At 43.8% G+C, this 13781-nt stretch overlaps 2 protein-coding genes, 1 long non-coding RNA gene and 1 pseudogene across 3 annotated transcripts; 3 read left to right on the forward strand and 1 right to left on the reverse strand.

Annotated features, from left to right (window-relative positions):
* Window positions 1-853: 853 nt before the first annotated feature.
* On the forward strand, window positions 854-2852 carry LOC142879418 (uncharacterized). Its single transcript, XR_012925299.1, has 3 exons — window positions 854-1131; window positions 1232-1439; window positions 2542-2852. It is a non-coding gene; the product is annotated as an uncharacterized LOC142879418 (long non-coding RNA).
* LOC142879449 (SPRY domain-containing SOCS box protein 4-like) lies at window positions 1552-2548 on the forward strand (annotated as a pseudogene).
* A 709-nt stretch (window positions 2853-3561) lies between the features above and the next one.
* On the forward strand, window positions 3562-11177 carry msh5 (mutS homolog 5). The gene is made up of 25 exons (XM_076012778.1): window positions 3562-3713; window positions 3790-3913; window positions 4049-4129; window positions 4381-4434; window positions 4546-4667; window positions 4872-4981; window positions 5238-5273; window positions 5490-5572; window positions 5669-5714; window positions 5856-5994; window positions 6078-6140; window positions 6222-6350; window positions 6439-6511; window positions 6606-6715; window positions 6872-6952; window positions 7042-7129; window positions 7240-7307; window positions 7643-7761; window positions 7959-8085; window positions 8493-8642; window positions 8947-9021; window positions 10290-10436; window positions 10671-10808; window positions 10884-10957; window positions 11047-11177. The coding sequence occupies exons 1-25, from the start codon at window positions 3621-3623 to the stop codon at window positions 11153-11155; spliced, it is 2439 nt and encodes an 812-aa protein (XP_075868893.1). The 5' UTR covers window positions 3562-3620; the 3' UTR covers window positions 11156-11177.
* A 349-nt stretch (window positions 11178-11526) lies between these two features.
* LOC142879455 (protein Bouncer-like) lies at window positions 11527-13684 on the reverse strand. Its single transcript, XM_076012780.1, has 3 exons — window positions 13524-13684; window positions 11869-12036; window positions 11527-11753 (listed from the first exon to the last, which is right to left on the reverse strand). The coding sequence occupies exons 1-3, from the start codon at window positions 13576-13578 to the stop codon at window positions 11527-11529; spliced, it is 450 nt and encodes a 149-aa protein (XP_075868895.1). The 5' UTR covers window positions 13579-13684.
* Window positions 13685-13781: the final 97 nt, after the last annotated feature.

Here is a 13781-nt window from a genome sequence, read left to right on the forward strand (position 1 = left end):
TGAGGTAAAGCCGTCACTGAGACGAATGTCAGTCGAGTTGAGCAGTCACAGCCAGTCAGGCACACTCATCTGTTGAGTGTGCATTTTTTTTTGCTTTTCATATTGTTGTCCTGAACTAACCTGAGTCACTTGCCTGGGGAATGTAATGTGTGGGAAATCAAATGTGACATCCATGAAAGAGCTGCCTGGTGGCCATAGAAACTCTTCACGTCTGTAGCAAACTTTAGCAAATAAGGATTAATGTCAACACCCTTTGCAATGCACTTTCTTCTCATTAGATGACACCAAATTTGTAGGATTTGGTGGCTGGACTTTAATTACTCCAACCCACCCAAAATGGATGCAATTAAGTTCATGTTTGGTTATTTGACATAATTTATTTGTATTAGGTTGCTAAAGTTAAGCACATGGAGACCTTTGTTAAATCAATATAATCCAATTTGAAAGTTCTTTAGTGCTGTTCCGAGTTTTTGGGGGGATGTGGTTTCTCATTGTGGCCTCAACGTGGAAAATAAAACACCAAAGTTTCACCCACTTCAACGTGTTTCATGGATAAACTTACCCTCAGTAATACCTTGCAGACAAAGAGCGTGATATACTTAGTGTCAATGATTGAATACAATCAACCGATGACTGACTTATTAATGTTTTATTTATTTTTAATGATTTTGATTGGGGTTTCGATGTACAAACACTTCACCACAGAAAAACGGCATGATAATACAGAATAAAATACTGCCAAATTGCAAAAGATCAGCTGGGACCAAATCAAAGATTATGTCTGGTCTGTGAAATAATAATTTAAAAAGCCCCCCCAGTATCTGTATCACTACGTTTCCCAGTCTGCGCTCAGGTTCGCAAATGTCGCTGCCTATCCCAGAGCATCCAAACGCATCTTTTTATACTCTGTCAGACCACATTCTGGGCGAAATATTTCCCTGTCGTCCCGCTGCGCATGCGCTCTTTGAAATAATGAGCCGATTTGGGTTCTATTTCATTTTTATGTTCTTGCTTTATAAAAGCCCGACTTTAATCCTCGCGCTGTGTTTCGCCGTTTACGTTTACATCCACTATAGGACGAGGTGAAATTGGATCGGATTTTTATTTCCCGATTTATGAGATATAGCTGAGGTAGGTTTGCATCTTCTCTACTACGCAATGATTTCTTGACGCGATGTGTGTCGAGTTTTCCCACAACACGTCAAGAGCTCCGCTGTCCTTGTCACGGCAGCTCTCCGCGCCCTCAGCCTGCGGCGATGATGGAGTGTTCTGTTCCAGTACCCGTCGACGCACGAACTGCTCGATAAGGCTCCGGTTTAAACCGTGATCCAGAGGGAGGAGGAGGAAGAGGAGGAGGGGGAAGATGAGTAGGAGGAGGAGGATATCCGAGGACCACCTGCAGTGGAAGAGCGAAGGGAAGGATTTCTGAAGAGACCCCGGTAAACTACTGCTGTCTGTTTTCTTATGAAGTGACCATCTAAGAAAATACGTTTAAACCTCAATACAGTTCGTTATTACTTTGTGCCAGGCCTGCATTTATACAGGTGCAACATGACAGATTGCCTCTTGTAAGGTGATATACCACCTTACAAATGCCACCTGTGCGGGGTGCAAGAGGAAAAGCGATGGTTTTTACATCATCGACTTGAAGAAGATTTCACGCAAATACCACCTACCACCACCTACATGTAACACCTTGCACCCCGCACCACCCCAGAATAAACCGATGGGTCTCTTGCTGTCTGCATGGCTGCACAACGTGACGGCTGACGACTCCAACCTATGTTTTCACTAGCATAATAACCAAAGTAAAATTTTACAACCCTTCTCCCTACTGGCTGAATCGACGTCCTCTTGCCTCGCCATCCTTCTGAAGTCACGTCCAGTCGTTCCAGGGGACGGTGCACCACTCCCCACACTTTCTGCTGTCCGCCTTCAAACAGGAAGTCATGTGCTCACCTTTGGAGCTGAGTAGTGATGGTGTGCGAGCAGAGTGGGGGTGAGAAGTGGACTTCACGTGTGGGATATGCAGTGGCCACAAGGGAAGAAATGCTGTCTTGGGTATTTCCTCGCAAGAATGTCCTCTACAGGCGTTGGGGTACAAAGTACTGGTGGGGGGGGGGATTCACAGTCCTGCGGCTGGGAGCTGACAACCAATCGGCTCTGGCATGCTGGACAGAATCTTGGAGCTTATCCAGAAAGGAATAAAAAGTGGAATTATGAGCATGGCAATGATTTTAGGCTGCAGTCTCCCACTTAATCCAGAGTAAAACTAGCATAGACACCTCTCCTTATACCTCAGCATATTTTAATGGTCCTGGATGCTGATGCAGGAACTCTAGGATTTATTGTCAATGACAGTTTTCTTAGTGATGGTTTCCAAAACCTTCCCTGTGGAGTGGAGCTTTTCCTCCTCTCAGTGTGAGAGGAAGAGCCAGCATACAGCTGTGTTACAGAGCCTCGTGTGAGGGTCAGGCCGTCACTTGGTCAGGTGCATTGAAACATACAAACTAATGGAGTGTTTCTTTGTCTTTCCTCCAGGTGGCCCCCCTTCCCTGATGGATCTTTGCGGACAGTCAATTCAATGTTTTGTAAGGCAAAAGAGGAGGCATCAGATGAACAAATTGCCTTAACCTCCATGTCTCCATAACTATCTTCTCTCTTGTCATTGATTGTTAAAATCGTATTTAACACAATGTCTTGCTAGATAATTTATATAATTAAAATGTAATGTTTATTTATTGTTATGGTTGATATATAGATGTGTTTAACTTATTGATATGAAGTTAGAGAAAATATGTATTTGCCATCATTCTTGCTTTAAAAAAATAAAATAAAAAAGTTTCATATAAAATCTATGTTGGTTTATGTCTTTCCTTTTACTGATTAGCTAGTTGTTTCTTAACTATATATGTGGCTGCAATATACTGAAATATTAATTAAACAGATTTATCCACTCACCAGTATATTAATTATTGAAAAATGATTTAAAAATTCAAAGTACATATATAAATGCATCAACTTTACTTAGCCATTACACAACCTCTGCCTCTGCTTATTACTTTGAATCTTTGCACAACTATTTTTAGATAACACATTTAATGGTGAGAAATATTACAGGTAAAACAATGAAAGACAATAACTGGGGGGGGGGGGCTTGAGAGAATGAGTGATTTTGTGTGATTTTGTAACTTCAGTATATCATTCATCCTGATATGAACAATAGATGAAGATGAAAGACGTTCAATGTAATGTCATTTTGGACATTGCGAGGTCGAGCGTCACTTTAGCAAACACGACAACGAGCAGTTAATAACACTTCCGGAACCCGCGCCATTTCTGTCAGAAAAAAAAAAACCTCAAGGTAGGAAGTCGCTAAACTGGTGAAGTCATACTTGTAACTGCTTAAAATAAGTTAGCTATAAGTAGTTGCCTGACATGACAACTGTTCTTTTAAATAAACATCCTTGCTAATCTGCCGCTAGCCTCAATGATTTCAGTTAATTCGTAATAGTTTTCGTTTCTACACTAATTTGCTGTTTCCTTATAAGCTACGGACTTCTAGCAAATTACCAGGTGTGTTAATCGATGCGTTTTAGATACTCAAGTGTCTCCCGGTCATGGAAGCACTACAGGATGTGAGAGAAGCAGGTGGGATGACGTTCGGTGCCTCGAATATCAGTGAGGATGGAGATGAGGAAGACTTACCCCTGGTGAGTGCAGATGTCACTCCCCAGTCGACTGACAGCAATTAAACATACCCACTTAACTCATATTTTTCTAAAACAGGTCTTACTGAGTGTTTTAGCGCAGCATGGGAAGGTGGGCCTCTGTTTTTATGACAGTAAGGACTCATCTTTACACCACATGACAGACACTCCGGACAACCACAAACTCCATCTTCTGGCCAGAGGTAAGTATTTCACACGACACTTGACAGTTCACATTTTCAGGTGAATATGTTTTATTTTTTATTTTTTCAAAGGCCTTTATCAGCTACTTATGGTATGTACTTAATTTAACACATCAATCTCTTCTTTTAATTCAGTCCTTCAGGAGGTGTCTCCGCATGTAATTATTACCAGTGCAAAGCAAGAGCACTGCATGACCCACTTCCTGCAACAACTTGGTGAGTTTTGAGGGACAAACACTATCTGTAAATGGAGACAAGGCAGACCGAAAACACCAAGAAAGTGTTTCAAAATGTGGGTCAAGGGAATCGAGTGAGATTGTGGGTGCTTGACTCTGCAGTCAGCCAACTTGATAAGGGGGAGGAGTATCTCTCCTATCTATTATGCACTGCCTTACCCTGCTTTCACGAAACACAACTCTGCAATGCGAAACAACCACTTTCCATCACATATTTCTGTTGTTTCCCAGCGTCAAATCCTGACTACAGACCAGAAGTGGTTATTTATCCTTACGTTGACTTCGGTAATCAGCAAACCTATCCCGAAATCGAATTTGTCATAAATTTCTTAGCCTGATCCCTCCTTTTAGAAGGATTTAAATATTTTGTATTTCCTCGGATCTTTCACATTGCAGGTCTGAACATTAGCAAGCAGAGATTACTATTGGCCCACCTGCCTTTCCTTCCTGCCTCAATCTCAGAGCGGGAGAAAATGTCCTACCTCTCCTCGTGTATCTCTTTTGACTCCCACCTAATGGTGAGCCAGCTGTCCACATATCGTCCAAACATATCAGTCCATCGTTCTGCAGGAGGTAAATATGAACTGTCAATCATGCTGTTGTGTTTATCTCTGTGTGTGGGTATGTGTGAATTTTGCATGCCCGTGCGTGAGTGTGCATGTCCGTGTGTGTGTGTGCATGCATGTGTGTTTGTGGGTGTGCACGTGTGTGTGTGAGTGTAGCTCAGGGCACTGGGAGCTCTGCTAAAATGTCTGGACAGGAGGCGAGTGGGAGTCGAGCTGGAAGACAGCAGTGTTCGGATTCCTATCCTGCAGTTCAACGCCTACACACTGTAAGATATGCGCTAATTCAGCCGCACTCACAAACACAAACAACCATCACTGTTATCACACATTTCCCCTAAGAACAACCCCCGGAGGAGTTTGTCAATGAAGTTATCCGTTGCGGTCTGTGCGCGGCTTGTATTAAGTCACAAAGGCAAAGCGGGTTAATAAAAAAACAAAAAACTGAAGTTGTCTCATGCAAATATTTTCATTAATGAGAAGTCTTGATATTGTGAAAACGTGTATTGTTTCTTCCTCTTTCAGTAAAGGTATTGTTCACATTGATACGGACACCTACAGGTAAAATATATTATCATATAATGATCTTTTATGGGAAGTATTGTATTGTCTCCTCTGCCTTCATTTGATATCTATTTTTGTGCCATTTCTATTCTATATTTAGATTGAAACAGAAATTTTGTGAAACTGTTGTGACTGTAGTATCTTAGTCTGGCTTTGACGTTTAAAAAGCAAAAAAAAATGCTGATTCAATTTTTTGAATTAATTTTCTTATAGTGTCCTACAAATCTTCAAGTCAGAGCTTCACCCATCAGTGTACAAGATACATTCAGGTGAAAAAGAAGGACTTAGTCTTTATGGTACGCAATCCATTTAAGTGCAGTCTGTCACTTCTCTATTGGGTACTTGGGTCCAATCATAATCTAATGATTTATGTTTTTCTTTTTTTGTCTCAGGCATTTTGAACAGGTGCAGATGCAGGTTTGGCTCCAGACTGCTGCGGTAAGAGTCCCGTCACCCAACATAAAAATGCCATTACCTTATTTTTCTTAATCAGTTATATTGAGAAAGTTAAATTAATACTTTTACTTCAATGCCTTCAGACTGATTGAACTAACAAACAGAGCCTCTACTCTTAATCAGCCAGTGGTTCCTGAGGCCAACACAGGACCTGGATGTGCTCCACAGAAGGCAGGAGGTGATCCGTTTCTTCACGTCGCCTCAGAACTCTGACATCATGAGCACCCTTCAGTCCCTGCTGCGGAACATCAGTAACTTGCCGGTATCATCTCTGACCAGTCGTCTACCTTTCCTCCTCGTCTGTAAATGTTTCACTGACAAATGGGCTGTGCTTGTGTACATTAGACTCTTTTGCGCAGGATGTCTCTCTCGTACACCAACATGACCAACTGGCAGAGCCTCTACAAGGTCAGAGCGACAGACAGAACTGACATGCAACCTGTTAACCTGTTCACTGTGTTAACAAAACATAGTTTGTGTTTGTGCCAGACGATATCCAGTGCGGTGTGTATCAGGGACAAAGTGCGCCGGCTGCCTCAGTCCATTCAGCTCTTTCACGACGTCAGCGAAGGGTGCTCAGACGAGCTCCCCTACATCGCTTCCCTCATCAGCCGAATAGTGAGATGCTCACATTCACCCATGCACAGCTGCAGATTGATAAGCAGCAGCTATTGATTCCTCATAACTTCTGACTCGTGTGCTGCAGGTGGATTTTGAATCCAGCCCAACTGAGAACCGATTTACCATCAAACCAAATGTTTACCCAGAAATTGATGAGAGTAAGTGCTTCATGATGGGATTTTTCTTTTTGCATGTATAATTAGCACATGTGAGCTGATTTGCATTGTCAGTGATGATGCCTCTCTCTGGCAGAGAAGAGGAAGATCATGGGTCTGTCAGACTTTCTGACTGATGTAGCCAGAAGAGAACTGGAGCAGCTGGATGCTCATATTTCCTCCTGCTGTGTCATTTACATCCCCCTGGTTTGTCTACGCAGCTGCTGAACTTTTCTGCAAAATGGCCGTGTTGTCTAATCTGGTATCCTGCCTGAGCGTTGGCCTCGCAGTGCTGCTCATACCATCAAAAGAACTGGAGCAGGTCACAGACTTGTGATCAAATGCGTTTGATTTTCCCTCCAGATTGGCTTCCTGCTTTCTCTCCCTCGCCTGCCCAGCATGCAGGAGAAAGAGGATTTTGAGATGGAGGGCCTTGATTTTTTAGTGAGTTTTGTCGTTGTTTTAACACAATTTGAGTGTTTGTTTACACATTTTTTTATATTGACGTCTTTGCCTGTGTCTCTGGGGTCCAGTTTCTGTCGGAGGACAGACTGCACTACCGCAGCCAGAGAACAAAGGAGCTGGACCATCTCTTAGGAGACTTGCACTGCGACATTCGAGGTATTGTGTAATCTCACGAGCAAATAATTTGCCTATGTGTACATGTTCACAACATTGTATACACTACCGGAACAAATGACGGTGCCGCGGGTATACTTCATGTTTGCCAGACATGGAAACTGCTGTCATGACACAGTTGCAGAACACAATCCTGGAGAGGAGCGCCTCCCTTTACAAGGTCTGTGTTTTTCATTTGGCACTTCTGGGTCCAATCGACTGAAGATTTAATGTTTTAATGTGGAGAGGAGAGGAGTATTGTTGTTATTAGTTTTCCATTTGGTGAGCTTGGCAAAAAAGAAAATCGAGTGAAAAGCATTATAAAAAATTAATCATCAGTGCATCGGGATCCCTTTGGATTTTTTGTATCAAGTATTAAATATTTGTTTTTGTTCACCTTGTTTGCCCATGTGCGTAATCTTGCCAGGTTCTGGGTTAGTGAACACACTCTCTGCTCACTGCTGCGTCATATGTTTCCTCTGGGTCGTCAATATGATAAATGTGCTCGCTGTGCAGGTTCTGGATCTCATTGCGGAGCTGGACTGTCTGATGGCTATGAGCAGCGCCTCTCAGGAGTTCAGCTACACTTCACCCAAATTGTCCAGCCACAGGAGAATATCAGTCACTCAGGGCAGGTTGGAGGAGCTCACACAGTGAATGAAGACCGCGCTCTGCGTACTAGTTCTTGTAAATCAAAGGTTGCACTCATGATTCACAAGTGGAGGGGAATGTAAATAAATCTCGCGTGTGATTAATTGCAGATCTCCGACCAATAAGCCTTGTATACAAAGCCTTCTCGCAGCGCTGATCCATCAATGCTCTAATGTTCCAGGCATGCGTTGCTGGAGCTCTGCTCCCCGATGTTTGTGGCCAACTGTTACCAGAGCTCCGATTCACATGGCAGAGTCAAAGTCATTACTGGGCCAAACTCCTCCGGCAAGAGCATCTACCTAAAGCAGGTGGGAGCAGCGCAAGCCCAGACTGAGACCATAACAATGGCACAAATGGGCCGACTGTAGCTCAGGAGGTGGAGCAGGTCGTCCAATGATCGAAAGGTTGGCGGTTCAAATCCTGCTCCATCCCAGTGTGCCTCGTACAATTGTGAGTGAATGTTTGGTGGTGGGCAGATTGACTGCCACGCTTCCAACATTCTACTCCACTGCAGCTGTGGCTACACATGGAGCTCACCACCACCATGGGTTCAATGTAAAGCGCTTTGGGTACCTTGAAAAGCACTATATAAATCATGCTATTCAATCCAATATTATTATTACAATACAATAACACAACTTACTGTCCCTTCCTCAGTGCATATGCATATTGTCTTGTGAACCAGTGTGACATGTCTCTCTGCGTTCTTTGGCAGGTGGGCTTGATCGTCTTCATGGCCTTGATTGGTTCCGATGTTCCCGCCAAGGAGGCAGAGATCGGGCTAGTGGACGGGATCTTCACCCGCATGCAGAGCAGAGAGTCTGTGTCGGTGGGCCTCAGCACCTTCATGATAGACCTCAAGCAGGTACCGTACACTCAACTAGGTACTTTAACCATGTACTGTACGCTGACATACACATACATTTTCGTACACATACGCGGAAAAAACAAATTTGTGTCCATCAGCGTGGGTGGGTGTGAAAATAAAATATTCTGAACTTCCACACTGACTGTCCTCCGGCTCTTCTCCCACTCTCCACCTGTCAAGACATTTTTTAGAAAGCATCCGCTGCCTGAAGACCTACACAGCCGCTCACACACACAAACACATGCGCACAAGATGAAACAACAGTGTGTGTGGCGTAACAGTTTCTCTCTACTTTCCCCAGATGGCTCACGCTCTCAACAGCAGCACCGGCAACTCGTTAGTTCTCGTCGATGAATTTGGAAAGGGAACAAACACTGTAAGAAAAATATATTCCAGTGCTTTGTGACTTGAAACTGTGTGTTTGTGAGTAACAGGGACACACTGTGTCATTTATATGAAGTGCCTGAAACGCTTCATAATCAATACAGTTTATTTAATTTAGAGCTGCTTTGTAAACGGGTATCCGGCTCCGCTCAACATGTGTTACGCATTAGCGACAAAGTGGGAGCAGCTGTTTGGAGAGGTGTTGAAGTTCACCATGGACAGGCCAGGGAATTAAGCCTGAATGAAGCCTGCAAGCATTAATTGCTACAAACTGCAATATTGCAGTCATATCTTCTCCTTGTGTATGTGTCATGTGCTATTTCACTTGTTTTATTTGTGTGTGTATCTGCTGTTGCTGCTGCTGCAACATATCAATGTTGAATGTTTGTACTGCACTCTGAGCATCATCATTTTGTTCTCGGTCCTCCATCACTGTCGCCACAGTGACTCTGGAGAGGGACACGAGGGTCCAAACAAATTTTGCTTGTCCAAAGAAGAGGCTGAAGTGTGGGAGGCAGGGACTGGAAACAATGAAAAAAGAAGGTTTTAGGTTGTAAGAATAACATTTACAATGAGAGTTTAAGGGGTCTGTTTCATCTCATGTGATGAATTAAACTCCAAAGTTGTTTTATAATAGAAGTTTTGTGGGCAGGCGTATTATTATCTTTGCATCGAGCTCTTTCTTGTTACTAAAACTGGTATTCCCAGACATAATTGCAGAAAGATTTTTTTCCTCCTGCAGACAAACAGTTAAGCACCAAACGACACACGTAACCATGACTTAATTTCATAACAAATTATTTAGTTAACAGAACCTTCTGCCTTTATTTGCCGCGAAACCAAACCTGGACGATTCTTATCTTCACACTTCTGTAAATAAATGTGACACTTCTCTAAAAAAAAAAAAAACAACAAAATGTACGATCCCTGTTGCTTAATGGCTTATACCCTTCATTTTATCTGCTAACTGCCGCAAGCTGTGTTTTTCATACATAAGACTCCTGCTGTCTTGTCTTGCCTTGCCTTTATACATTGACTTGATTTGTATAGGGAGCTGTTATATATAGAACCTGAGCTGCAGGACTCAGCGGTGAAACAACAACATGAACATATAATTTCAGCAGCACTGTTTCCTGCCTTATTCGGGCCGCGCACTCAGTCGTGTGCTATCGGGAGTTTTATGAAAATCAAAACTGAAGTACTTTGCCAAGAGCAGTGTCTGCCTCGCTTATAAACAGCTGATATCATCTCCTCCTCGAGGTGGACGGACTCTCTCTGTTGGCCGCGTCCATCTCCCACTGGCTGAGGAAAGCTCCAGCTGATGTTCCTCACGTCCTGATGGCCACCAACTTCCACAGTTTGCTGCAGCTGGGTCTGCTGCCGTCCTCCAATCAGCTGGATCTTCTGGTACTGACAGCAGCTCACCTCATCTCAAACATTGAAAACATTTGCCTGAAGCAAAATGAGTGAGTCACGTTAAAGTTTCATGTTGAGAAGAAGAAAGGAGTTGGGAGGGGAAAGTATCCCAGGTGACCAATTAGCAAGACTCAGTGCTAGTTCTTTCTCATTAGATCTTTATTCATTTTCGGAGGGTTTTTTTGTGGTTTTGCATTCATTTGTTCATTTCTATCACCGATCTAGACTCTGGAGACAGCCGTGGACGGGGATGAGTTGGTGTTTCTGTACCAGCTGAAGGAAGGGATTTGTCAGTCAAGCTATGCCGCCAACATCGCCACACTGGCAGGCCTGCCAGCCAGCCTCGTACAGAGAGGAGTTGAGGTTGATACACACACACACGCACAGACCGCAGCACAGTGACATGCTCGGTTTAAGCTGACTGATGTGTGTTGGCAGGTGTCACAACTTTACAGGACAGGGAGGGCCATCAAACATGTTGACAAAGCGTCTTCAGATGAGCGAGCCAACAGGTTTGTTGAACTCGGTTTGCACTCAGCAGCAGTGAAAAGAGCCGGCGTGTATGAATGTTGAGTTTGGAGGGGCGACCTGTGATTGACAGGTGCAAGACTGTGGTGGAAAAGTTCCTGAGTCTCAACCTGGAGGACAAAGACTTGGACCTGCAGCACTTTATGAAAGAGGAGCTCCTGCCCTCTGCTGGTGAACTGTAGAGCCGCTCCTGAGCGTCTCCTTTGCAGCGTCGATCTCGCCTGGCTGTTCTATGGTCAGTTTCCTTTTATTCTTTCGCGTAATGTTTTTAGTGCCTTTTGACAGTTAAGATCTACAGTTCGACTAATATTGTTTACCGTGCTGGATATGTTGACACGGCCGAAACTTCTCTTGTTCATTTGCTACACGACACAAACAGAACATTCGGACACGTGTCTTCATCTACATCGTGTTTTCTAGCTCTGCAGTCTAGTACTGGACAACACAAAGTTCCATCGAGCTGCTGTTTCCATTTCGCCATGTGGTTGAAATCCATTCTGCATCACTTCAAACACTTTTTTCCACTCTGTCTGAGCAACAAAAAAGAAGTTGTTTATTGCGATGCAGCCGCGGCCTCAGCGAGGTGCCGGGTGACTAGAACAGCCACGAGGAAGTAGATGAGGGCGGCCGACTCTAGTTTGTGTGCAGAGTTGCAGAAGGGACCGTTGCAGCAGTGTTTGGTCATGACAAAGACTGTTGCGTTGAAGAGGAATTCCACTGTGGTCTCCATTTCGCACTCCTCTGCTCTTGCACAACCCAGGGTCTTGATATCCAGCTCACCTAGAGGGACAAAACATACTTGGTAATCCCCAATAGAACCCCTCCTCCAAAATCAGATTTAGATTTATCTGATGACATTCCAGATTGCTTAAAAAGAAGCTAAAACACACAGCACCTGCCTTTCCTCGGCCGGTGAAGCAACGTTCACCAGGGACGCATGTGGTCTCGGTCGTGTAGCAGGCGTCCCAGAATCCCAAATCACACTTAAAACACTGCAGGAACGGCCGCTCCTCTTCGTAGCCCATTGACTCGGTGAGCTGTTCCAGTGGCTCCTCATCCTCCCCTAAGCCCAGGCAAAGGCGCAGAGAGAGTGCAGCTTGTTACAGTCAATCTTTACTCTCGTGCTGTTGACCTAAAACTGACAGTGCTTTATGTTTCACCCTTGAGAATTCATGTTCAATGTATCCATGACAGACTAATGGATTAAAAGCATCAGACTATTTAGATGTTTTTTGGCGTATGTACTCAGACTGGGTCAAACATTTATCATTCGAGCTGCTGCTCCGAGTTGGAACGCCGATGCAGGACGGCGGAGCCAAACTGATGAGCCAAAGACTGCAGAGCACTTAAGCATCCCAGAGATATTTTGTTTATTCTGCGGCGGTCTGGAATTTGTTTCTTTGAGTTGATGACTTGTGTTATTCAGGGAGCGCTCCAGGTCTTTGGCTGCATCGGGTTTTTATTAACCAGACAGGTACTGTAATTAATAAAAAGAAGGAAAAAAAAGAACTGGCTGCTGAATACAGTGCATGAGGAAGAAGGACTGTGCTTCAAAAAATATTCTGAATAATGCAATTAGTTCTTAATTTTGAAAACGCTGGGAGGAGTTTGGTTGAAAATAGAGGTTTTGATTGTTTTGAGTCTTTTAGGCTCCTCGTAATGAACACATTGTATGCAGCTATGCGCAGCTTACTTTAAGGCATAATTATATTGCAGATCATTGCAGCAACACTGTCTCAGAGAGGTTTTTTTTTAAGTCAAAACCCATCCTGTTGCCAGATTGGCTGCTGCACTCTGCAGATGCACTAAGCACCTCGTGCCGTAAAATGAGCATAAAGACGGCTCACGGTTCTCATCCCCTTTCATCTCATTAGCTGCTGCTGGCTCAGGAACCTAAAGACTCACACAGTGGATGTCACTGAATGGACACTACAGACTTTCTAGTGACTTTATTTGTAAATAGCTGCGATTTAGTAAGGGAAACGTTACAGTGTCTCCTGCTAGAAATCACATTTCTTTTCAGCTTTATTTTATTTTTTCATCGCTCAGTCTGACGTAGCGATGAATCAGATGTAACGTAATGTTCCAACTTGCTATCTTTCTAAATCTACTGCACGCAGTCGAGACTGGAGGAGCAGCACAGAGCCAGCGAGTGTTGCAGTAAATTTGACTTCTTTCATCTCTCTGTCCTACATGATAAAGAGAAATCAAATCATTCAGACGCAAGCGTGGCGATGATAAGCGAATTCCACACGCGCCCTGTTTCTCTCTTCCCTCGCTCTCTTTTTAAATGGGAGGTTATTTGAATTACATTAGTCAGTTGATGAATCAGCTGGGACAATTTTTGAGAGAAAACAGCATGCATGCCACAGGAAGACTCGTCGATTAGTGTTGGATCAGTGTAGCAGCACAACTTAGATTTGGTTCCTTTTATTTTCAGCTTTCGGTCCTCATGGGGTTAAAGGAAGAGTCAAGTGGCAATACGGCTGAAAACAGATTAAAAAAAAAAAAAAAAAACTATTTTTCTCGTATAAACACAGGTCAACTTACCTTGTGTGGGTGTGAGTACCATGATGAGAAAAACACAGAATATTAGTCCTTTCATTGTGAGCACGCTACCACTTCCATTGAGTACACAGCCAGGAATGCCGAGGCTGCAATTGGATTACTCCCAGTCAGGGACGGACCTGCTGTTTATCCCGCAAAGCCACTGAAAGGCTGCAGATGAGCCAACAATAAAGTCATTTTCAGGGATTAACGACACAATTTGCTGACCGTGCCCGGATTGCGAGGCCTGTCTGAGGATTT

The sequence above is a fragment of the Nelusetta ayraudi genome, unplaced genomic scaffold (assembly GCF_046127955.1).
Source record: "Nelusetta ayraudi isolate G7.1 ecotype Tasmania unplaced genomic scaffold, CSIRO-AGI_Nayr_v1 ptg000136l, whole genome shotgun sequence".
NCBI classification, from domain to species: domain Eukaryota; kingdom Metazoa; phylum Chordata; class Actinopteri; order Tetraodontiformes; family Monacanthidae; genus Nelusetta; species Nelusetta ayraudi.